Raw genomic sequence first — 22,742 nt, 5'->3', positions numbered from 1 at the left:
GATTAGGGTATTGGATTACTATTATAAAAAAGGCTCCAATTGCGTCTTCAGTAACCACCAATTATATGGAAATGAAAAACGTAAGGAGCTTCAAAAAATATATGTATATATCGATATGAAAAAAGGGAGAAAAACAAAATTAATTGGTACGAGAAATAAAAAGGAGAAAGAAAAAGAAAATATATAATCTCTTAAGGCCGATTTGTTTCAAAACTTGATTCGTTCGTGATGTCACATTTGGTTTGCAATTATATAAAGGGTAAGGGCATTATCATTTGGATTTTATTTTCCTGAATGAAAAGTCATAAGTTAAGCCCTTTACCAAACAACATCCACGAAAGAGAGGGAATTTCCAAGCCGGCTTTACATTTCAAATATTCCTCAATACCTTAAGTTAGGCCCTTTCCTTGGTGCGGTGCTTTCATCACACCATCCATCCAAATTCTATATCCATATGGATTAAGTTGGATTGTTTTGGTTAAATAATGCTGAATATCAATGACTCTTTCACGTTAACCAAAAAGGAAAAAAAGAATATCCCATACTCCATCGAAAGATTCGAAACTACATTTAATAAACAGAAAACAAAATTAATCAAATTAACCCATGCAACGCGTTTTTGTTTCTGAAGTACAGTAATTAAATATTAAAAGAAAAAAAATAAAACAAATATAATAATACGCTGTTATTCTGCATCTGAGACCTCATCTTCGTCTTCCTCTAGGATGTAAACCAAGGCACGTTTTCTTGCAGCAAAAACACAAGCGACACCTCGGGATGCTATTACAATTATTATTCAAATAACAAGGTCAGGACACTCGCACAACAACATTAAAATAAATAAATAAATAAATAAAACATGTTTTTCTTCTTTTCCCCTTCAAATAGCTTTGAAATATTGATTGGATGTATTGAAATAATTACTGAACTCAATTAGATCTTAATCCCAACTCATTGAGCAAGAAGAACCACACAAATATGATAATCAGGGTTCACATTAATAGAAGAACCGCACATATAAAGTATGCATATCGAGTAATAAGGTCCCGCAAAAATATGATAATCCAAGTTTATGTAGCATTTTCGTAGAGGAATCCCTAAGAGTCAGAGTTACTATTTCAATAGTAGTGAATATGATACCATGAATGACAAAAACAAGCTATCTACTACCACATTGCTGCTATAAACTAGGCCTACATATTACATCAATCATACATTTCCTATTGAAAAGAAGAATATTCATTTCAAAATCAGGAACAATGCAAAAAAAAAAAATTCTCAAGAAGATGTTAACATGATTCATATATAATTACATGTGTCAATGTCATCATCAAAATATCAGAAATAAATAGAAATTCAATCAGTCGATTATACTATGGCAAAATAGATAGACTTCTTAGGGTTTTCAAGTAGTCTCTTCTTCCAGGCGAATCTAAACTTTGATAGCCTTGAATGTGTAAGCTGTTTATGTACATACACACATATACAAATGCATATACCTATATGCTCACTTTTAGGATGAACACCGACCCAGTTGGGTTTCTGACAACCCATTTCCGACTTCTGACCCAACATGGGTCAGAAACAAAAAGCTATCACTGACTACCAAGCCAACACATGTCGGAACCAGATAATTTGGGTCAGGTTAGAATAAGTGTGCCATGCTGGTTTCTCAGTTTATTGCACAGCCCTACTCATTGGCATGTGCAAACATACTCATACTTGTTAGATCATTGAATTAAATTAATATTCTAACACTCCCTTGTGTGCGGACTCATCAAATGAGCCCTAACACGTGAAATATTTAATTGAAATGGGAGGTGAATTACGGATCAAGGTTCAAATTTAGGACCACTAGTCTGATACCATGTTAAATTATTAGTTATCCTAAAAACTTAAGTTGATAACAAATGATAAATTTAATCATTTAACTAAGTCAATATTCTAACAATACATGTACATGCCCACATACACACAATCATATCCATTAGTCCACATAATTAATGCATCATCATGGTCATCATGATGAACCAATAGAACCCCCTACCAGGTTATTGTTCTTCAAAAAATTCCAAATGCATAATAAACCAATATGAAATGAGAAACACTCACTGCTAACTGCCAAGGGAGCAATTACAGAATGAGGAATACTGCGAACTTTTTCATTCTCCATTTGCAGATAGACAACAGAGCCCTACATATACAAATTTGCAGAGAAGTTGGTATTTTACCAAAAGCAGCTTAAGAAAATTCTTGAGAAAGGAGCGGCACGGAAAGCAATTTACCTTCAGATATTTTAATTCTTACAAAAAACCAACATATTGCAACACAAGTTAAAAAGAATGAGCAACAAAAAAGGAGAGGAAATTGAGAGAAGATAAATGAGATACTCGATTTGTGAGAATTAAAAAATAAAGAAACAAGTTAGACAGCTTGGGCATGGGGAAAGGTGTTGTCACATTTTAGGGACAGAGGAGTTCAAATAAACAGAGGAAGAAATCCGAAGAAATATCAAATCTACAAAAAGTGCAAAAGCTACAATGACATTGAGATGCACCAAAGCTGCAAAACCATTGCTTCTTTCTACAAGTATTCAATCCAAGAAATGGTGATGAAACAGGTGACCTAAATTACCTTTAATTGGTGCAACATCCAATTGTCTACACTGCTGGATCTTGGGATAGATACAAATGGAAGGTCACTTGCTTGTACAATCATCATACAGGCTTCCTCAGAGCTTTCAGAAGAGGTAGTTGTTTCATTTAATAACAAAACAATTTGACTTTCCTGTTTTAACAAAATGAGTTACGCGAGCGCGCAGGAAGGGAAAAAAAAAAAAAAAACCACTAGAATGCACATGGAAATTCTAGGTCTTTACCTTATATAAGGAAAGATCCACACAATGATAACCATCAGGAACACACAGCAGTACAGCTTCCAATGAAGCATAACCCTTCTTTACATTGATCAAGTCATTCATAAACCCTCTTACTATACCTATACAATTTGCAATCTCTGGAAAAGACTCATCGGGTATTTGGAAAGATATATAATCAATAAACCTATTTTCACAAGTTTGATAAGATGAAATGGGATGGGAGGCTTCCTGTAGATATTAAAGAAAATATTAGATGATTATAATGCAGAGTGATATCCATTCATAAAAGTAAACAAAATAAACAAAACTGGTTGCAAACCTAGGATAAAAAAGCAGAGCGAGTGGCAATATTTAAAAGTTCTTATAGTCTAGAGCTTCTCTAGAGCATTTTATACACAACACACACGCATGCACATTTAGTATTCTCCAAATAAAAAAAATATATTACAAATATAAATATATAAAACCTAAAAATTCAAAACTAAAAAAAAAAAGAAGAAAAAGGAAAAAAAAGGAAAAAGAAAGGGTTATATTTTTAATATATTAATATTTTTTTTATTAAGAGTGACGTGTCATCATTCTATTAGTACTAATGTGGCACACTAACGGAATATGTCAAGTGTTTTGACGGAATTTGATTGCAGGGACTAAATTGTTATTTTGGTCTACCTCAAAGTCTTTTGAATTATTTTTTATACCTGGAGCGATTGTAATTTAAGCCACCTACATATAGACTGATTTTGCATTTATCCCTTAAATTTTTAAGAAGTTAAAAAGTAAACATAAGATAGCTGTACAATCTGAAACAGCCACATATCAAAAACAAGCTGAAACAGCTCCTAGCCTAAACAAGCTGAGATGAGTGGAATAGACTAGAATAGACTGGAATTTGAGCGAGATGGAATAGATGATTAGGCATTCTGGTTTGCTTATAAGTATGGAATTCTGCTATTCCAGCCAGAACAGAATGGAATCACTAATTTTTCACTAACAGCCCTATCATTATGAGCTTTACCGGCCAGCTTTAGAAATTAAGGACTAATGAATTTGAACAGATTCCATTCTGGTTTGTCAAATTCTAAGATTTTTGTCAAGTTCGTAGGTAGGGTACACCAGTTTTGCATCCTAGGTTACAACCGACATTATAAAGAATGATTAAATATATAAAAACATTGAACCTACATCTGCTTTTATAGGATAAACAATGAAAAAATCACCGAATGACCATGCAATTTCAGCTCTGACTAGATGTCATGAAATACGCACAGAAAAACAGTACCTCATAGTATGATATTGATGTAGGGACAGCGAAAGAAGTAGATGTTGGGGAAGATGGAAGAGGGAACATCGGCAATAGATTCTCACAAAGTATCTTTTTGGATATTGTACTAAATGGCATTAGAAAAGCTTCCCTGAAACTGAAATAATAAAATCATTAATGAAGCAATTCCAAATTTATGTAAACTGCAAAAAAATATACATCTGAAAGAGATTAATTGTGTGTGCGTGCACGGAAACATAAGATAGAGGCCTACATTTTTATCTTGGGGGCAGGGGGCTTGTTTGCTTTGGTTGCTCCCCTTTTAACCCTTTGCAATAATATTATTACTGGTAAAAAAAATTGAAAAAGAAAATGGTGTTAAAAATTCATTAACATATACTGTTATGACTGGGAAACTAATAACATATTCAGTTGTGCTTCAGCATTAAACAATGATTTTATCACATTTTATTGAATAAAAAATTGATTGATAACATAGTGAAACAAAGTTACTTTTGCCTTAAGAAGGCACTAAAATAGGGCATGTTTGGTAAAATTTTGAAAAGTCTTTTTTTCACTTCTCAAACTCTGAAAACTCTTTTTAAATAGTAGTTAACCAAATGAATTTTCAGATGTGGCCCCCCACCACTAAGACACTTTTCAAAACAAACAAAACTCTTCTCAAAATTCAAAACATTTCCCAAAACATAAAACACAATAAAATAATCATAATAATAATAAACTACTAAAAATTTAAAAGCAGTTACAGTGGTGTTGTCGTTGCCTAATGGCGGCGGCTTCCGTGGATCACGATGTGGTGACCCTCGTCTGGTGGCCATCGCGTCATCTCTGATAGTCGCCAAGGGCCACCATGTAGCGACCCTGCAAGGCCGGCAGCCACGCCATGGCCATCTGAGTCATCTCTGGCAGCCATGGTGGCCACATGAGTCATCTGGCGGCAGCTGCCATATCACTGCCACAGTGGCAGTTGGCATCTTTTTTCACATTTTTTTTTTCTATTATTTTGCAAAAATATTTACCAATCTTTTGTTTCAAAACTAAACTCCAAAATTTTACCAAACTTTTTTGTTGTGAACCCCACATGCAACTCATTTTTCAAACGTGGCCTCAACAAATCAATTTTCAAATTTCACCTTTTCAAAACTCTTCTCAAAACCCAAAATACTTCTCAAAACTTTACCAAACAAGCTCACATTGTCCGGTGCTATGTTGAATATATTTGCCATCTCGATCATAAAAACAACTGTTATAGATGGAGGGAAGAAAGAAATACCTAGACTCCATCAACTGAAATTCCTTTGCTAGCGTCCTTCGCAAATATTCACAATCTAAAAATCCCCCAAAATGAACTAATTCCTTGGCATTTTGCATTGTTTCCCTGGGGAAATTAGACATTAGATCGTTTGAAAACCAACATTGATACTGCAGATACATTGACATGTATGAAAACATGCATGCAAGTAATCATGTATACAGCTATGCACACGAACATTGCAGAAAAGAATTGCTTCATTAAAACGTGCGTAGACATGCATGCAAGAGAAAAGTGTTTTCTCTTCTCAAACACAAAAACATATTTGTCAGAAAACAGTAACGAAACAAAACACAAAATACTTCTCAAAAAATAAAACACAACACATTTTTTAAAAAAACTTTCCACACCATATAAGAATCTTTTGAGAAAACAAATACTTATTTTTTTTTTTCAAGTGTGGAGGTTGACTTGTTATTTAAAAATTAACAAAATATGGAGGTGGCCAAACAACCAGCCTCAAAGGGGGGGTGGCTGCACAGCCGCCTTTGTCCTGGTCAGGGGTGGATGTGTGGCCACTCCAACTAGATAGAGGTTGTCGTGCCGCCACCCCAACCAAATAGAGGTCGTCGTGCCGCCACCCAAACCAAATAGAGGTGGCCGCGCGGCCACCCATGTCTTGGCCACGCCTCTCCTCCATTGAGCGTGGCCGCATGGCCACTCTTTATATATATATATATATATATATATATATATTACAAGGAAGAAGTTAGCCTCCACACTTGAAAAATAAGCATGTTTTTTTTCCCCCTTAAAAGAAGCATGATCAAAGTTCGTTTCTTTGAAAACATAAAACACTTTTTAAAATTTCTACAAACAATTTTCTTTTTTAGACCGCACAAACAACATTTTTTCAAATGTAGACCCCAACGAAAACACTTCTCAACTTTCTTTCACATCAAAACATTTTCAAATCAAAACACCAAAAACAGGAAACAAACAAACCCGCAGTTTTTCTAGAAGAAAGTAGTTCGAAGAACTCTTTCTTTATGCTCTTTCTTGAACACGTTCATCGCTAACCTTGATTTAGATTGTGCATAATAACAATTTCAAATGTCAACACATGAAATTGCCTTGTAAGTTATATGTAAGCCGAAACGATAATATGTACAAAAGATATATAATGATGGATAAGGCAGTAAATGAAATAATTTTAGGACAGATCAGATTGTTAACGGCCGAAAACTGACTTACAATTCAATTTCAATGTCACAATCAGCTTCAGATAGTTCCAGCAACTGTCTGACAGGATCTTGATCATATAAAAACTTCAAAAATATCACAAGATGTTCACTGCCAAAATAATAATTCAGTAAAATGAGTGCAAAATATGTGCCGAAATGGAATAAGAAGGAAAACCAGAAAGGCGAACCTGTCGTATGGTAGAAGCTGATCACTGGGTTCTGACATTAGTAGCTTTATACATTTTAGAAGCCAGTTGAAGAAATTTGAAAACTGAAAGAAAACACAACATCAGAAATATAAAACAAGAAATATACAAATCCAAGAGGATTGTCCTCTCACTTATTTTGCCCAGATTACTAGGGTTCCATCATTATCTTCTTAACATCCAACAATTAATACAAACCTTTTTGGTCAGACAAGTTAAATTATTTTAATTTCATAAGGAGCAAATTTCTTTCTTCTTAAGATGTCTATTCAATGCAACCTTCTTGGTGAAAGGGAATATATAACGTAAGCTAATAAAATATATACAAGGAATAAGCAAATTCTGAGAAACAGCTTTCAGGATTTCAAATAGATATGACATGAACATCCAGAGAGAAAGCAAAAGAGGTTATTACAAAAATTGTCTTGTGGCTTCATTGATATGTTAGTAATATATTTCTGTGGATATATGATAAGGGAGAGAGGAGAGGTCTTCTAAGCTTGTGTTCAGTTCTCGTGCCTTAACTATGATACAAAACTTTCTTGTCTTACTTGTTCTTTCTTTCTTCCTTTTATTTTCTTGCTTGCTTTCTCATGTTTTCCAATTAGCTGCTATTCCACTCTGGTTGGCTGTCCCTGGTGGAATGAAATTCAGCCAAGTTTCTAGTACAGGATTATTCTGGTTAGGATAATTCTGGCTTGCTTTGCTAAACGGAGAACTTCTTCTTCTTCTTCAAGGGGGTTGGGTTCTTCTCCTAGGGATAAGGATCTAGGGTTTTCATTGACCAGGGATCAGAAAGCAGTCAAAGTCAGGTCAGACCAAGCTGGTTGAGCAGCAGGAGAATCGGTCTAATCTCAGGTAAACCGCAGTCGGTGTCATAGGGAAAGTACCAGTTGGACAGGGAGCACCCACCGGTAAAGCCATTTCTTGATCTTTCACAGCAGGCAATGGTTGATGGTAGTTCAAAAAGAGCTTCCTATATTTCTAAGGATATATGATAAGGGAGAGAGGAAGGGAAAGAAGACCCCACCACTGAGTAAAATCAACTCTCTCAATCCACATTTCCACTTATAATACAATCTGTCCTCCTACCCCTTAAAGCATAGGCAATGGACAACTACTTTCGACTCACCTAAAACCAAATACACTTAACCAAGCCTCGTCAAACATTACAATCATGTTATGTAACTTAAGGAACCATCCTATTTTATCTATTTTTTGTCACATAACTATGCCAACCAAACCTTGATATTGAAGTTTTAATTAATCAGCCTTCAAGTGTTCCAAAATTGAATCCATTTAGCAAACAAGTATAAGCTAAAATTCTAAATGCTTATACTCTAAAATAGAAAGCCTATATCCACCAAGTTGGAAAATTTAACTTGTTTAAGTTATTCATTCAATTCTAATCTTGTTTTTCTCCCTTCCTGGAGTTCCAGTTTTTCTTAGGAGTTGAAGGAGATGATCTATTTCAACAAATAGCAGCATATTCTGTCAGATTCTGACTACAATTTTGTCAGAAATATATAGATGGGAAATATGGAAGAAAAAAAGAATGTCCATAGCAGTTTCCAAAAATAGAAGAACAAGGATACTCAGATAAGCATACCTGCTGCGCCACAGATGAAAGCACTCTCATAAATCGTTCGACTTGTACAAGTAACATACCAGCTTTTTCTGTTGCATCATTGATGAGTGTCTCATCCAAACCAACACCCTGATAGCGTGCACGCCATCTTGAAAGGCCCCTCAGTTCTCCCATCCTAAATCCAACAATTTCTGCAGCAGGCTGGGAAATGGATATATATATATATATATTTTTTATATAGATACTTGGAAACGAAATTACAAACTAAAGCCTTAACATACCAAAGCTTAACAGAAAGCAAATATTACAAACATTACAAATATGAAAGCAGAAGGATAATAAACCCCAATCTGATATAGCAGTGCCAAAGTGGTAATGAATGAGGGAATTGTGAGTTTTCAATTCTAGAAGAATTGAAAAGGTTCCGGCACTATCAACCTTGGACAAAGCCAAGGATCTATCCACACAAGGCGGAGAAAAAACCAAACCAGCGGAACAGGGGCATGACCCGTGCAAAGGCCTTCAACCTTGTCCAACGAAACAACCCTTTTGTAAAGGTTGGGCGAGCACTGATTTGGATATGGGAGTAACAACCCCTTTGCAGGGGGTGAAAAGGAATAGGCACATCAATTATCAGGGAAATGGATATTTATCTTTTAGTTTCCAATCAAGCCCTTGGTATGAAGAACATGACAAACAAAACTATTATCAGCCACACACAATTTCACCAAATAACAACTAGCAACAAATCTATAAAGAGGGAAAAAAAAAAAGGGAATGCAAATTAATTACTATGTAAACCGTGGTTAAGAAGGCTGCAATATAATCAACTTCAGCTTTTAGGTAAAAGGTTATTTTGCACTCGCATGTCAGCTTTTTTTTTTTGATAAGTAAAAAAAAAAAAGAAAAAAAAAGATGATTGTCATGTCAGCTTTTGATAATAGTAGGCCATCAAAGAGATTTATCTTGGTTTTAAGATGATTATATTTCTATTGGTCTCTGAGTTTATTTTCATGAAATTAGCTTTTTCCTGCAACAGAGTAAAAGAAAATTACCTATTACTCCTTTGCCCAATTGATTTCTCCATACAAAATAATGTATTTTGACACCTTTATTTGAGTTTAGCCAACCAACTCAATTCATAGGATTGCTTAAATACCAATAAAAAAGAATCAGATAGCACACCAATATCAGTGATCACGAATGGGAAGTACAAAGTAATTAATTGCTTGTCATGTAAATAATGCACCTGTAGATGATCAAGGACAATGCGCTGAAGTTCTTTTCCGGCACCACAGACAGCCTTTGACACACGTTTGACGCCCTGTTAAGTGATTAACTTGCTCTATCAAATATAAATCAAAATTTCCTTTTAAAAATTTGACACAAGGCTGAGCATACCACTTCCCCAAGAGAGTTAACTAGAAATTGATGAACTGCTGGACTCGTCCGTGCACCACCTAAAAGGCTCAGAAACTCCTCTTGGGGAGATGAGTCAAGTCCTATATACAAATAGTAGAACTCATTGAATGGCAAAACAGAAGAGATATGAATTACATTCATGAACTGTGTTTTTTGTTATTATTAATAGTTACCATGGTTGATAATCAGAGTAGACAAAGAATCAAACTTCTCATGAAAAGTGTGCATAGCATCAGACCACTGCTTACACATTACTGATAGTGATGCCTGGATAACCTCAGTCAAATCCTCAATATTAGATGCTTGTTGAGCTACTTGATGTAGCTCATTTCTCCTACAATGAGGAACAGATAGAGTGAGAGAGAGGGAGATGGGGGGACAGCTAGATGCAGGAAGGACAAATGTATAGCATCATTATATCAACTTCATGGAGCCCAAAAATTTGAATTTATACCAGCAACTAGAAAGCAATTGAAATAGTGAACAAGAAACAGGAGAGAGAGAATCCTATATAAAACGAGTTATTCTAGACGTCGTACCCATATTCTTCTTGTATCCCTCCAAAATTGATGTGGTTTTTAAAATCACCATTTGATCAAAATTCAATAATGATCTATCATAAATTACATGGTAATTTTAAAGACATATCATTTTTAGAGGGACACAAAAACGACATAGGTATGACGTCTAGAATTACTCATATATAACAAAAGAGGAGTACAATTTTAGGACAATATAAAACCTATGAGTAATCCCAGTTCTACTGCAAAGTTACCTCTTCCAAAATATAGAAGTATCGAGCATTAAGCAATGCAAGTCATGCATACCATGTCCAGCCATTTTCCTGTTTCTTGATTCGTCGCTACCTTCAACAAGTTCTCCCGAGCACATAACTATCAAATGACAAAGATCTTTTGATAAAGCGACCTAATGACAAAATATTGTAACAAGATCAGCTTGCTCTAGTAAACAACTGGGAGGTTATCTGTGAGCAACTTCTAAAAATGAAAAGTATAAGAGGGTTTTCAACGTCGCACTAGTAAAACTAAAAATCTTAGATAACTATTTATTCAATAGAATATGAAATGAGTGCCATAGCTGGACTTTCCAACTAAGGAGACTGTGAGAATTCCATCACCCATGCTTATGAAGGAAAAACCAGTTACATTCATTTGAATGCTTATTTTCTTATTAGTTCCTTTCTTTTTCTTTTTCTTTTTTTCATTTTTTTTTTCCTTGTTATGCAATAATATTTTAATCAATTTAAGAGATACAGAGCCAATTATAGAAGAGGTGATATATGAAAGAGAAACTCAGAGAGCTATCACCTTGGATCCAAGCCAATCACTAATAATTAAATTGTGTCAACCATATTAAATTTTGATAGAATATAAAGATATACGATCCAACTCCAATAGCTACTTTCTACCAGAAACTCAAATCCCAGTGCGTTCCACCTTAAAGCTTCAAACAAATTTGTCTCAGACAAATCATTAAATTAAGATTTCTTCTACAAATTAAAGCAATGTTGATAAGATTCAATCCTTGAAAAATAAAACACTAACCTTCCAAGAGACTATATCAAGGCCAAAAGTAACTACTTTATATGTCAATCTTCTAAATCCAAATTGGGTACAATATTTTTTTTTTTTTTTTGATAAGTAATTTCAAATTCAATAAAAAAGCGCAGAGGGGCGCAACCCTAATACACGGGAAGTATACAAGAGTGCCCCTAAACGGGAGGAACATCTAATAAATTTAGAAAGTCTACAAAAGTAGAAACACCTAGGTGGCAAAGACGGGACGCTATCCAAAGATATAGCGTGTTAAGCACACGCTTCCTTAACACTACCATTACAGTCTCGACATCTTCAAAAAGCCTCGCATTCCGCTCCCGCCGAATGCTTCACAAAACACAATGAGGAACTAACCGCCAAACTTTTTTAGCTAGGCCATGCCCAAAAAACGCACCCCATGTAGTCAACAAATCCAGCACCGTTTGTGGCATGACCCACTCAACTCCAAATAAAGAAAACATAAAACTCTAAAGCTCACGGGCGGCGTCGCAATGAAGTAACAGATGATCAATAGACTTCCCCTTCTTTTTACACATACAACACCACTCAATAACCACAATATTCTTCTTTCGCAGATTGTCATGGGTCAATATTTTTCCTAAAGCTGCAGACCATACATACATACATACATATATATGTATGTATGTATGTATTTTGATAAGTAATATCGGGAGGACAACCCTAATACACAGGAAGTATATAAGAGCGCCCCTAATAGGAACAAACATAAAATAAATTTAAAAAATCTGTATAAGTAAAAACATTCAAGCTATGCCCCTAATTGGGAAAAATATATTAATTTTTACGCACCAAGAGCGAGAAGTCCAAGAAACTGTGAGTTGGTATTTTACCAAAGGCATTAAGCACAGTTTCTTTGTTACTTTGAATCTTAAGCTACTTAAATTCCCAAATTGTGGAGAAAGGGGCTAGGCCAAAGCAATAAAAACTGTGAGTTGGTATTTTACCAAAGGCATTAAGCACAGTGTAGTTTTTAAGCACATTTTCTTTGTTACTTTGAATCTTAAGCTACTTAAATTCCCAAACTGTGGAGAAAGGGGCTAGGCCAAAGCAATAAAACTCTCTTACTAGTTAAAAGTGAATGTTGATAAATTACTAAATTCCAAAAATTTAGAATAATGAACTCTACGAACTGGAAATGTAAAATTTGTGATGTCAATAGCCAAAATACCATTATATCTCAAGTAATGCCTGCACTGATGTATAGAATACCAGCACAAGGACCTTATTAAAAGTGTGATGACGAGAGTCATGACAGAAAATGTAATCAGTCAGTCTTGACAACACAAAGTGATACTTTCAGTTGGTATTTTACCAAAGACATTGTTGGATCTGACAAGCAGAGAGGCATACTATGTCAATCTTTTATTTGATTGGAAGCTGTTCACTAAAATCCTACCTAGCAGAAACCAAAATGATGTGTCACAGCAGCTCATTAACTTTGGCAAGGAACTGTCATGAGTTCTTTATGCATTCACTCTTGTATCATGTTACTTTGGTTACTTCACTTACAAAGTCGTGAAAGTCGTTTTCCCATGAAAGTCTTACCTTGCTTAAAAAGCTATTGCTTTTATTTATTTACTTCCATTTCCATTTCCATTGTTCTTTTTATTTTTGATAAGTATTTGCATTGTTCTTGTTCTTATAATGAGTAAAATAACATAATGGCCTGTGAATAATTGCTCTCTGATTCTCAATGAGTGCAGGAAAGCACTCTAATCTTCCCAAATTTCTCTTGTTTGGACATTTAGTGCAATCGTAGTTGTGGCAATGAATGCAGTATAACTTGGTTACAACCCTCTCCATGCCTCCCCCCCCCCCCCCGGGGCGGGGTAGAAAGAAATTGGGATGATTGAGATGGGCTAAAAAGTCCTCATTCCTAGGTACATGTTTCTCATCAATATTATGGGCATGAATCCAATTTGGTTAGGAAAATTAATTAAACAATACAATACAATTTTTTTTTTTTGATAAGTAATAATACAATACAAATATTTGAAATATTCAAAAACATCTTCTTATCAAATGCATACTGGAAAAATTTCAAAGCCATAAACATGAATGATAATTTACCTTATAAATGGAAGCATTAAGAAGTCGGTAGGAGGCTTGAATATCCACAAGAGGAGTGGGAAAACAAAACTTGTGTATGTTCTGAACATGCACAGGCATAAACAAGTAACATAAGAAGACAAAACAGGCTATTAAGAGACACACCAAACATAAAACTGAAAATATTCCCAATAACTCCCCCATTTTTCATCTATTAGGATTAATAGTGGGAAGGATCCCCCCATGTAACCCTTCCCTTTCTTTCCTGTATTTGCTCGGGAAAAAAAAACATAAAACTGAAAAGAATCTCTTTTTTTTTTTTTTTTTTTTGATAAGTAAACTGAAAAGAATATATTGGAATGACTTATTAGCAAAAAGAGGAAAAATAAAAAATACGAAAAAATAACCTAGAGCAAGTTAGTCCAAACTCAAGTAGTAACTGAACTTGTTGGTCCAAGGATTTGTACCATACCATGAGGTTCAAACAAGAATAAGAACAGCAAGAATACATAATTGGATGGCCCAAGAACTAACAAGACTTCATTTTTTCCTTTTCTTTGCCGGATGATCCCAAATCCACAGATTCAATCTTCCCATAGTCCTACATATCCTGCTATTTTACCCCAGGACCCTAAGTCAAAGCAAGTTTATGCAGCAGGGAACCAGAGCCTTTCTCAAGTAAAAACCAACTCTTTTAACAATTTGGAGGACTGAGAGAACATATAAATAGGAGCCTGGGTAGAAATGAAATAAACATCAACAAAAAGACTACAATTATATCAAAGCAAGAGCACCTTTTATGGATTGTAAGGTTAGACTTGGAGATTACATGCTCAACACCTTGAAACCATATGACATGACCCTTTATGAGAGTCATCAATAAGGATCGGTGAGTGTCATCAACCCCATAAAAAGAGTTGCTAAGGGTCATCAACCTATTGGTTACTCAACATGGTTTAGAAGTAATTTCAGAGAAATATAATAACTTACGATTTTGCCTATTGGAAAAATGCCAAATATGCTAAAGCAAATGTTTCCATCCTTGTCTCCGCTGCACAGAATATTAAAGCGTTGTTGTGAAGAATTTGACAGCTCTCGGAATGAACCTTCATTGTCATCCATAAAGCCAGCATCTCCTGATACCACTCCAGGCATCCGGGGAATGGTTGGAGTAGGAGGGAAGAAACGAGAAGTGCGATCTTCATATGTCGATATGTTACCATTGTCATCCTGAAACCCAGTTTGAAAAAGGGCATGGAAGTGAAAATATTTTTGTGACCAAATAAGAAGTAGACCTCCACGCACACACACTCACCCCCCCCCCCCCCCCCCCCCCCCCCCCAACCACCACCATTTTAAGAGAGAGAAATAAAGGAAAAGGCTTCAACGTGAAAAGAGAACAAATGAAAGAGTCAGCAAATGTTTCTATTAATATGAGACTAGTGGCTTCAATTAATAAAATTAGCATGGGAGGCAAAGGAGTGCTGTTATTTGGAAGATGGTGCCGACTTGCATTCTCTGGTGTGTTTGGAAGGAAAGAAATGATAGGTGTTTTGAGGACTTGGAGAGATCTTTGGAGGAAATTTTAGCTTCTTTTTTTCATACTTTGTATCTTTGGACGGTGGCTTTTGTGTCACCGTTGTCGTTTACTTTTGAGGAATTTCTTGTTCGTTTTTCACTTTCTAGCTAGGTGCGTTCTCTTGTATACTGCCGGTGTATTGAGGGGCGCCTTACGCTTTTAATAAGACCTACTTATTACTTATCAAAAAAAAAAAAAAATTAGCATGTAATGACAAATTAATATGCTAGATTTTCAAAGTTTTCACAAACTTTCATAGCTTAACTACAATAAACTTGTGAGTTCAAAAAATATCTTCTTAGTAAGCATCCAACCAAAAGTTCTGCAAAAGGTATATTTCCCACTCCTAATTCTAACAAAAGACACTTTCAAGTAATCCATTTTATCCACTGAGCTCAAAATGGTACATGGAAGGCAAATAGACAGACAAAAGCATACTGTAATCAGATGTCCATCCTCCTCCCAGTTAAGACAAACAACAGCAACAGTATGGGACTTTAAACTTCTCAATAACCTTCCATTCTGCTTGACATTAAAGAATAACTGGTATTAGAGAAGGTATAAACAATGAAAAATATAAACTCAAGTATAAATTTCACTGTTGTACACACTCATTAACACGTTATAATGAAAAGATAAAGTTACCAGCAAGCAAGAAATATGCACTAAATTTAAGAGTTTCCACGTCCCCATCAGTCGAATATATACTCACATTAAATTACGTCATGTCTGGATGAAAAAAAAAATCAACCAGAATGAGAAGATATGTCTACAAAGTAGAAGCAACATAAAAGCATAGCAAAATGATGCTGTCAATTTAGCCAAATTTAAATCTTTTTTATTTATAAAAATAGCAGCCTCGCTATAATGACTGGTAGGAATGTAAACAATAAAAAAAGTAAATTTTGGCTCTACCTCAGCTGCTACCATAAATGCAAAGTATTAAGGCCATAGTGTAACAATGCAGTAAATAGTCTCCAGAATAGTTTCCAGAGAAAAAAATAATAATAATCATGTATGTAATGTGCCTATTTCAACATAGAAAATTATATACAGAACTCTATGAAATCAAAGCCTACAGAAACTTTATCTAGTCCTTAAACAACATGACTGAAAATGACTAATTTATAAATGGGTCATCTTAGAGATTAGTGAATTTTTTTTTTTTTTTTGGTTTTTTTATTTTTACAATTGACAACCACGTTGTGTGTCAGTTGGGTAAATTGGATTCTAGAGCTATGTCAACAGTATTCATAAAGCAATCATGAACTACCCAAGCTTGGTTACAAGGCACCATAAACTTTCGAGCTTATATGAAACTGGAAAAGGGCCATAAGCTGTATGTATAAGCAGACAATCTATGCAGCTAACTTTAGTTCAATGATTATGCAATTCACCAACCAGAGGCAAATCCGAAAAGCAAACGCCAAAAAATAGAAATAATCCCACAAACTATTTATTGCCTACCACATGAAAAATATAGATTTCAAATCTCGGAGTTAGAGAAAGTAACAAGCAACAAATGAGTAACAATAGCAAGTTAGAACAAGAAAATAAGGCAACTAACTTCAACGTCGTGCAGTGAGACTGTTCCATCTTCAAGCCCAACAGCTAGTGCTTTACCGTCAGGTCGCCAACATAATGATGTTATGCACCTTCCTAGAAAAGGTTTTAGAAATTCAGTAAGTACACTACTAAGAGACTTTTCACGAATGTTGAAATCCAACAGCAAAATTAGAACCCAAAATTTGAAAAAAAAAAAAAATCAGAGCAACATACCATATAGACATACAAATATGTGTGTGTGTGTGTGTGTGTGTGTGTGTGTGTGTGTGTGTGTGTGTGTGTATTGAAGTAATACCAAATTATGAACAATTGAATAGGAAACTAAAAACTATCAACCAATTGAACGACTTAATTTGGATTCTGAAATTTGCAATAGAATTAATACAAGTAGTGGAAATTAAGTTAGGCAAAGAAGAGAGAGACAATCACCAGGAGAAATCGTCCACAGCCTCTGCCAATTGAAACGATGCAGCAAAATCTTGGAGTCCTCCGTAACCATGGCCAGCAAATCCTTCTCGGGGTTCCACTCCGAAATTTTTATCTGCCATTGTAAATCCTCGAATTAGAAAATGCACGCACACATACACACACAGCACGCATGTACAGCCACGTTGAGAACCTGAGAGGCGACTGGTTTGTCGAATTGAAGCTGAAAAGGAAGCACGCGCTGGGACTCGTCGTCGTCGGTTTTCATTGCTGAAGCTTCGAAAAGGTGCTCAATCAGAGATCAGCAGTTAAATCAGTGGGACTAGATTGCGGAGACCGTATAAAACCCTAGAAGATTAAGCCACTACAACCCTGCCAGTAAGACGACGCCGTTTGGGGGGCAGAGAAATGAGAGAAATGTAATGCAAGTGCGCATGAAGTGAAAGAAGAAGAAGAAGAGGAGGAGAGATGGAGAGGTGGCGACCGCGAGGAGCTGCTGGTGTTGGGAATGTTAGAATGAGGGCGGGCTTTTTTGGGTTTCAACTTTTTAATAGATCGGTTGCGTGGTTTAATCCAACGGTTAGAGATGAGTGAAGGCCAACATAGCTTAATATCCGGAAGAAATGCTTCTCCATGGTATTATTGTAATTTAAAATGGCATTACTGTATTATTTTAATTACAATAATGCTTAGGAGAAGCATTTTTCCCGGAAAAATGATTCTCCTAAGCATTGGTCGCATTTATTTATTTATTTATTTATTTTTTTTTAAGAAAAGATCAATTTTCATTAATGAAGAGAAGGGTACAAATTCAGCCACTATAAAAGTGTACATAAGAACCACCATAGATGTGTACATAAGCCACCATCATAAAGGTATATACCCAAACTAAGTTAACAATCGACTCAACCATCATAAAGGTATATATCCAAGCTAAATTAACAATCAACTCAGATCTTTACAGATATAGTGCTACAAATAAAACTTAATCAACCAAAACGATGCCTATGCGGTAAGTCCATTTAAAGAGGAGTTAAATGCTACGGAGTACATCTATATAAAAAAAAAAAATGCTACGGAGTACGGGAGGAGCATTCTACGCAATTTGTCCGACTTTTTTGCCGGTTAACCAGCCTGTAATAAAAAAAAAAATTAAAAAAATATATATACATATCTCAAAAACGCATGCGTGAGTTTAGGCCTGCATTTTTTTCCCTCTCTCTCTCTCTCTCCCAAAACTTTTCCCTCCCCCCTCACCCACCCACGACAACCACCACCAAATAATCTCCGGCCACCACCAACCATCGCCGGCTACCACCGTCCAGTGCCGCCGCCCACCACGAACCAGTGTCGCCGCCAACCATCCGGCCGATCTCACGCGGTTTGGTCGCCTCCGCCCACTGAACGACGCCCACCACCGGTCTGTTTTCCTTTCTCTGAGCCTCACGTATTTTGCTGCTTGTTAATTAGATTTTTTAGTATGTTCTGTTATTTTTGTTAAATTAAACTGTCTTTGCTATTTCCTGGGACTAATTATCATAGTTATTAGTGATAATAAGAGAGACCATTACAATTCTCATTCTGGGTTTTGGCCAAACAGAGTAATCATCACCTTTCTCTGTTGCAAAGTGGTAACGAACAGAAAAATATCAAAATATCAAACTAATCATCACCTTTCTCTGCTTTACATACAATATTTTGAGCACGACCCAGCCAATACTTGAGGGAATAGAGACTTACTTGGAAGTGATAAAGCAAAAGAATTAAAAGAATTAATTGCAGATTGAGCTTCACCAAAAATGATGGGAGAAGAGATTGGTTAGGAAGATATTCCTATACATATTCATATTATCGTTAAAGACTTCCATAACTGGCGCATGGACGTGTGTGTTAGGAGATGGCCTTTCCTTATGAGTGGACCTAGTACCCGTTTTAGAATATATTTCTCTGTGATTATTTTATTGATTTACGATATTTCTAACTTGTTACTGGATGATTTGTGGGGAAATTCAGAATTTTGCAGAAATTGCAGTCTTTAGGTTTGGATAAGTTCCTTGTAATTATACCATTGGTTTCGGTTGCTTTTCTAGTTTAGTGCTTGGACTATCCTGTCATCAGTGTTGATGCAGCTCTGTCTCTTTTAATAAAATTATGAACTCAAACTAAGTAGCATTTTTAGGTGTCCATTAAGACACTTTTGTTTCATCTTGTGGTTTTGTTTAGGTTGACATCTAATTTGAATTTTTCTTGTAATAACTCCTAGATGGACTTGGGAAATGAGTACGGAGATGATAATTTGCTTCCACATGTTCCGGTTGATGATGATCCGCGCCCCCAAGTTGTCCCTCAAAATGGTTTGTTAGGCTCTTGCTCTCTCATTAGTAGATTTTACGCAACATTTGTTGAATGTTCTTTCGCTAAATTTTATTATTCATGGTGGCTCAACTATATTTGTGTTTTTTTATTTATTTATTTTTTATTTTATTTTTTATTTTTGTTATAGATGAAAATGAAATTGTAAGTGATGTGGAATCGGACGATAATGAGGACCAATGCGAGTGGAAGCTCATAGAGGAAGATGAAAATGTTGAGCAACCTAAGAAAGGTATGACGTTTAACTCCATAGAAGAACTCAAATCATATTATAGGCGTTTTGGCAAGCAAAGAGGTTTTGGGGTGGTACAAAAGAAAGCTACTAGAGACAAAATTAGTAGGAAAGAAGTACGTGTCACCCTTGCATGTGCTCGTCAAGGCAAGCCAGCACCCAAGACAAGTAAGCCAAATCCAACAACCAAAACGGATTGTAAGGCCAAGTTGAATGCAAAGTTTGTTGAAACGAAGTGGTGTGTGACTAGTGTAACTACTGACCACAATCATGATTTAAGCCCAGGACAAGCAAGATATTTTAAATGCAATAGGAGATTGAATCCTAGTGTGAAAAGAAAGATTATAGTAAATGATATAGCTGAGATCGGACTGAGCCAGAGTTGTAACTCTCTTGCTGTTGAAGCGGGGGGGTATGAGAATCTTTCATTTGTAGAAAAAGACTACCGAAATTTTATTAACAAGGAAAGATATCTTCGGCTTGGCCAAGGAGGTGCTAAAGCACTATGTGACTATTTTACTAAGATGCAAGCAACGAACAATGGTTTCTACGCTGTGATGGATTTGGACGATGAATCTAGGTTGAGAAATGTGTTTTGGGCCGATGCACGAAGTAGGGCATCATATGAAAGTTTTGGGGATGCCATTACATTTGACACGACATACTTGACCAATAGGTATGAATTACCATTTGCTCCTTTCGTAGGAGTGAATCATCATGGTCAGTCAATGCTTTTAGGGGCAGGATTACTATCAAGTGAGGATACAGAAAACTTTGTATGGTTGTTTCAAACATGGTTGGAATGCATGAATGGTCGGGCACCAAATGCAATTATAACATATCAAAATAGGGCTATGAAAAATGCAATTGCAAGAGTTTTTCCAGGAACTCGACACAGATATTGTCTATGGCACATCTTGAAAAAAATTCTAGAAAAGTTTAGAGCACATTCACAATATGATGCCTTCAAGAGTGCTTTACAAAGATGTGTGTATGAGTCTCAGACATGTGATGACTTCGAGGTAGGTTGGCAAAGTCTACTTGAAAGATATAATCTTAAGGATAATGATTGGCTGCGTCAGTTATATGATGAGCGGACTTTCTGGGTACCGGCATATCTAAAAGGTGAATTTTGGGCTGGTATCATAACTACACAACGGAGTGAAAGTATAAATGCATTTTTTGATGGGTATGTGCGTCCGTCGACCACATTGAAGCAATTTGTTGACCAATATGATATTGCTTTACGGAAGAAGGTTGAGAATGAGGCTCTTGCAGATTTCAATTCTTTTAATTCTACGCTTTCATGTTTAACCTTCTATTCTTTTGAGAAAAAATTTCAACAAGTCTACACCATTGCAAAATTCAAAGAAGTTCAGGTGGAGATATTGGGTAGAATTTATTGTACTGTCTCCCTTTTGTCTAAAGAGGGTGCAATTTATACCTATCAAGTGATTGCACAAGTATTAGTTGAAGATGCATTCGTGAAACAAGTAATATATGTTGTCTACTTTAATGAAGATAAAGATGAATTTGAAGTAAAATGCACATGTGGGTCATTTGAATCGAGAGGCATCTTGTGTAGACATGTCATTTCTGTACTGGCCGCACATAACATTACATCATTGCCCTCCAAATATTATCTTGACCGCTGGAGGAAGGACGTGAAGCGAAGATATACTTTAGTTAAAAGTAGTTATGACTCGTTGAGTGGCAATCCCGATGTACAAAGATATGACAACTTGTGCAAATGTATGCATAAATTAGCAGAGATCGCCGCAAGAAACGTGGATCATTACACAAAAGTGCAGAGACATATTAATATGTTAACTACAGAATTAAGTGGTTTAAGTTGTGAACAGAATCCACCTTCTCGCGCACTTCCAGGCGCATCTTCAACATTTAATGAATCCATTGATGGTGATGATTTAGAGGTAGAAAGTGATAAAGTGCATAGTCCTCTCAAGGTTCGAAGTAAATGAAGGTTACTGTATAAAAAAAAAGTATCTATAGTGGAAAAAGCGATTGTCAAGAAGTCACAAGGAAAAAACAATGAGCCATGCCAAAGTAAGGTTGCTTATTTCTCTTCCCCTAGTGCTTAATTATGCTTATTAAAAACATTTGCACATTTGTTAACATTTTTCAATTTTACTTGCAACACATAAAACATTTACTTAACTCTTTTCATTTTTTTTTTTAATGATATTCAGTGTTTACTCAAAGCTCTTTTGCCAATTTCACCTAATATTCAGCATAGTAATGTTTTAGGAACTCAGAATAGTACAACTACTAAGGTATTTAAAAAGAAAAAGAAAAAATCTTTATGAGATTTAAAAGAAGTTGGCTTATATTATCAAAAATCTTGCTCACAATTTTGCAGGATATATGGCCACCTAAGCTATTGGAACGCTAAATGGAATCAGTGAAATGGAAGGAATGCAAGTTACAATGTATTTTGTTGTTTTGGAACTATTTTGTGTTGTATGGACTACTTAGCCTTTTTGTGTTGTAATTAGTAGATTTTCATATATACTAGTAGCTTGTGCACTACTAGTAGAATTTCTTATGTATAAATTTGTTAGTATTCTTCTTGCATGCCGATTTTGAGATTTTGGAAGGTCATAGTTCTTGGTGTTTTGCTTACTGTAACTATTTTGGAATAGAGGTCAAAACTTGAGAGATCATATTTGTAGTGGAATAGAGGTAAAAACTTGATCCAAGTTGATCCCATGTATTCTATTGTGATGTTGAATATTGTGATAGGATGCGAAGAATATATAATCAATGAAGTAAGGAAATATGTTGTTTTTGTAACTCCATTTGTTCTTTTTAAGGTGTTAACTTTCAGAATGCACGAAGTAGTTCTTATATATGAAGATAAGACCAACTGAAACAACACAACTTTCAAAATAATGCAATTCTTATACATGAAGATAACATCAATTCTTTTGGGTATATGGTACAACATCTAACACCTATTACAAACACCAACATAAATTACGTCAACTACAACTCAAAAACATAAACAAAATCAACCCAACAAGATA

At 35.5% G+C, this 22,742-nt stretch overlaps 2 protein-coding genes across 3 annotated transcripts; one reads left to right on the top strand and one right to left on the bottom strand.

The window, feature by feature from the left end:
* Positions 1 to 565: 565 nt before the first annotated feature.
* On the bottom strand, positions 566 to 17,650 carry LOC133867615 (anaphase-promoting complex subunit 4). The gene is made up of 19 exons (XM_062304368.1): positions 17,284 to 17,650; positions 17,094 to 17,205; positions 16,666 to 16,757; positions 15,537 to 15,620; positions 14,510 to 14,749; positions 13,541 to 13,621; positions 10,648 to 10,799; positions 10,046 to 10,206; positions 9,852 to 9,952; positions 9,700 to 9,774; positions 8,472 to 8,651; positions 6,845 to 6,927; positions 6,667 to 6,765; positions 5,434 to 5,538; positions 4,158 to 4,296; positions 2,879 to 3,106; positions 2,635 to 2,787; positions 2,113 to 2,194; positions 566 to 780 (listed from the first exon to the last, which is right to left on the bottom strand). The coding sequence occupies exons 1-19, from the start codon at positions 17,356 to 17,358 to the stop codon at positions 686 to 688; spliced, it is 2,337 nt and encodes a 778-aa protein (XP_062160352.1). The 5' UTR covers positions 17,359 to 17,650; the 3' UTR covers positions 566 to 685.
* A 650-nt stretch (positions 17,651 to 18,300) lies between these two features.
* LOC133869955 (protein FAR-RED IMPAIRED RESPONSE 1-like) lies at positions 18,301 to 22,290 on the top strand. Of its 2 annotated transcripts, none has more exons than XM_062307055.1 (4): positions 18,301 to 18,510; positions 19,354 to 19,444; positions 19,594 to 21,762; positions 22,076 to 22,290. In XM_062307055.1, exons 2-3 carry the CDS (start codon positions 19,354 to 19,356, stop codon positions 21,675 to 21,677), a joined length of 2,175 nt encoding a protein of 724 aa, XP_062163039.1. In that variant the 5' UTR covers positions 18,301 to 18,510; the 3' UTR covers positions 21,678 to 21,762; positions 22,076 to 22,290. The 2 variants fall into 2 exon arrangements, with proteins under 2 accessions (XP_062163039.1, XP_062163041.1); XM_062307057.1 differs by having other exon boundaries at positions 19,594 to 21,767.
* Positions 22,291 to 22,742: the final 452 nt, after the last annotated feature.

Source organism: Alnus glutinosa, chromosome 5, assembly GCF_958979055.1.
Source record: "Alnus glutinosa chromosome 5, dhAlnGlut1.1, whole genome shotgun sequence".
NCBI lineage: Eukaryota > Viridiplantae > Streptophyta > Magnoliopsida > Fagales > Betulaceae > Alnus > Alnus glutinosa.
The sequence above is the reverse complement of the archived record's forward strand: the minus strand, read 5'-3'. Positions and strand labels throughout refer to the sequence as shown.

Excerpts from the sequence above, each read along its gene's own strand:
- LOC133867615 (XM_062304368.1), bottom strand. The coding sequence starts at position 17,358 with ATGAAAACCGACGACGACGAGTCCCAGCGCGTGCTTCCTTTTCAGCTT. Across the intron at positions 8,652-9,699 it reads TTGTCCTTGATCATCTACAG|CCTGCTGCAGAAATTGTTGG; the intron begins GTGCATTATTTA and ends TCCATTTCCCAG. Across the intron at positions 781-2,112 it reads TGCTCCCTTGGCAGTTAGCA|CATCCCGAGGTGTCGCTTGT; the intron begins GTGAGTGTTTCT and ends TAATTGTAATAG.
- LOC133869955 (XM_062307055.1), top strand. The coding sequence starts at position 19,354 with ATGGACTTGGGAAATGAGTACGGAGATGATAATTTGCTTCCACATGTT. Across the intron at positions 19,445-19,593 it reads CCAAGTTGTCCCTCAAAATG|ATGAAAATGAAATTGTAAGT; the intron begins GTTTGTTAGGCT and ends TTTTTGTTATAG.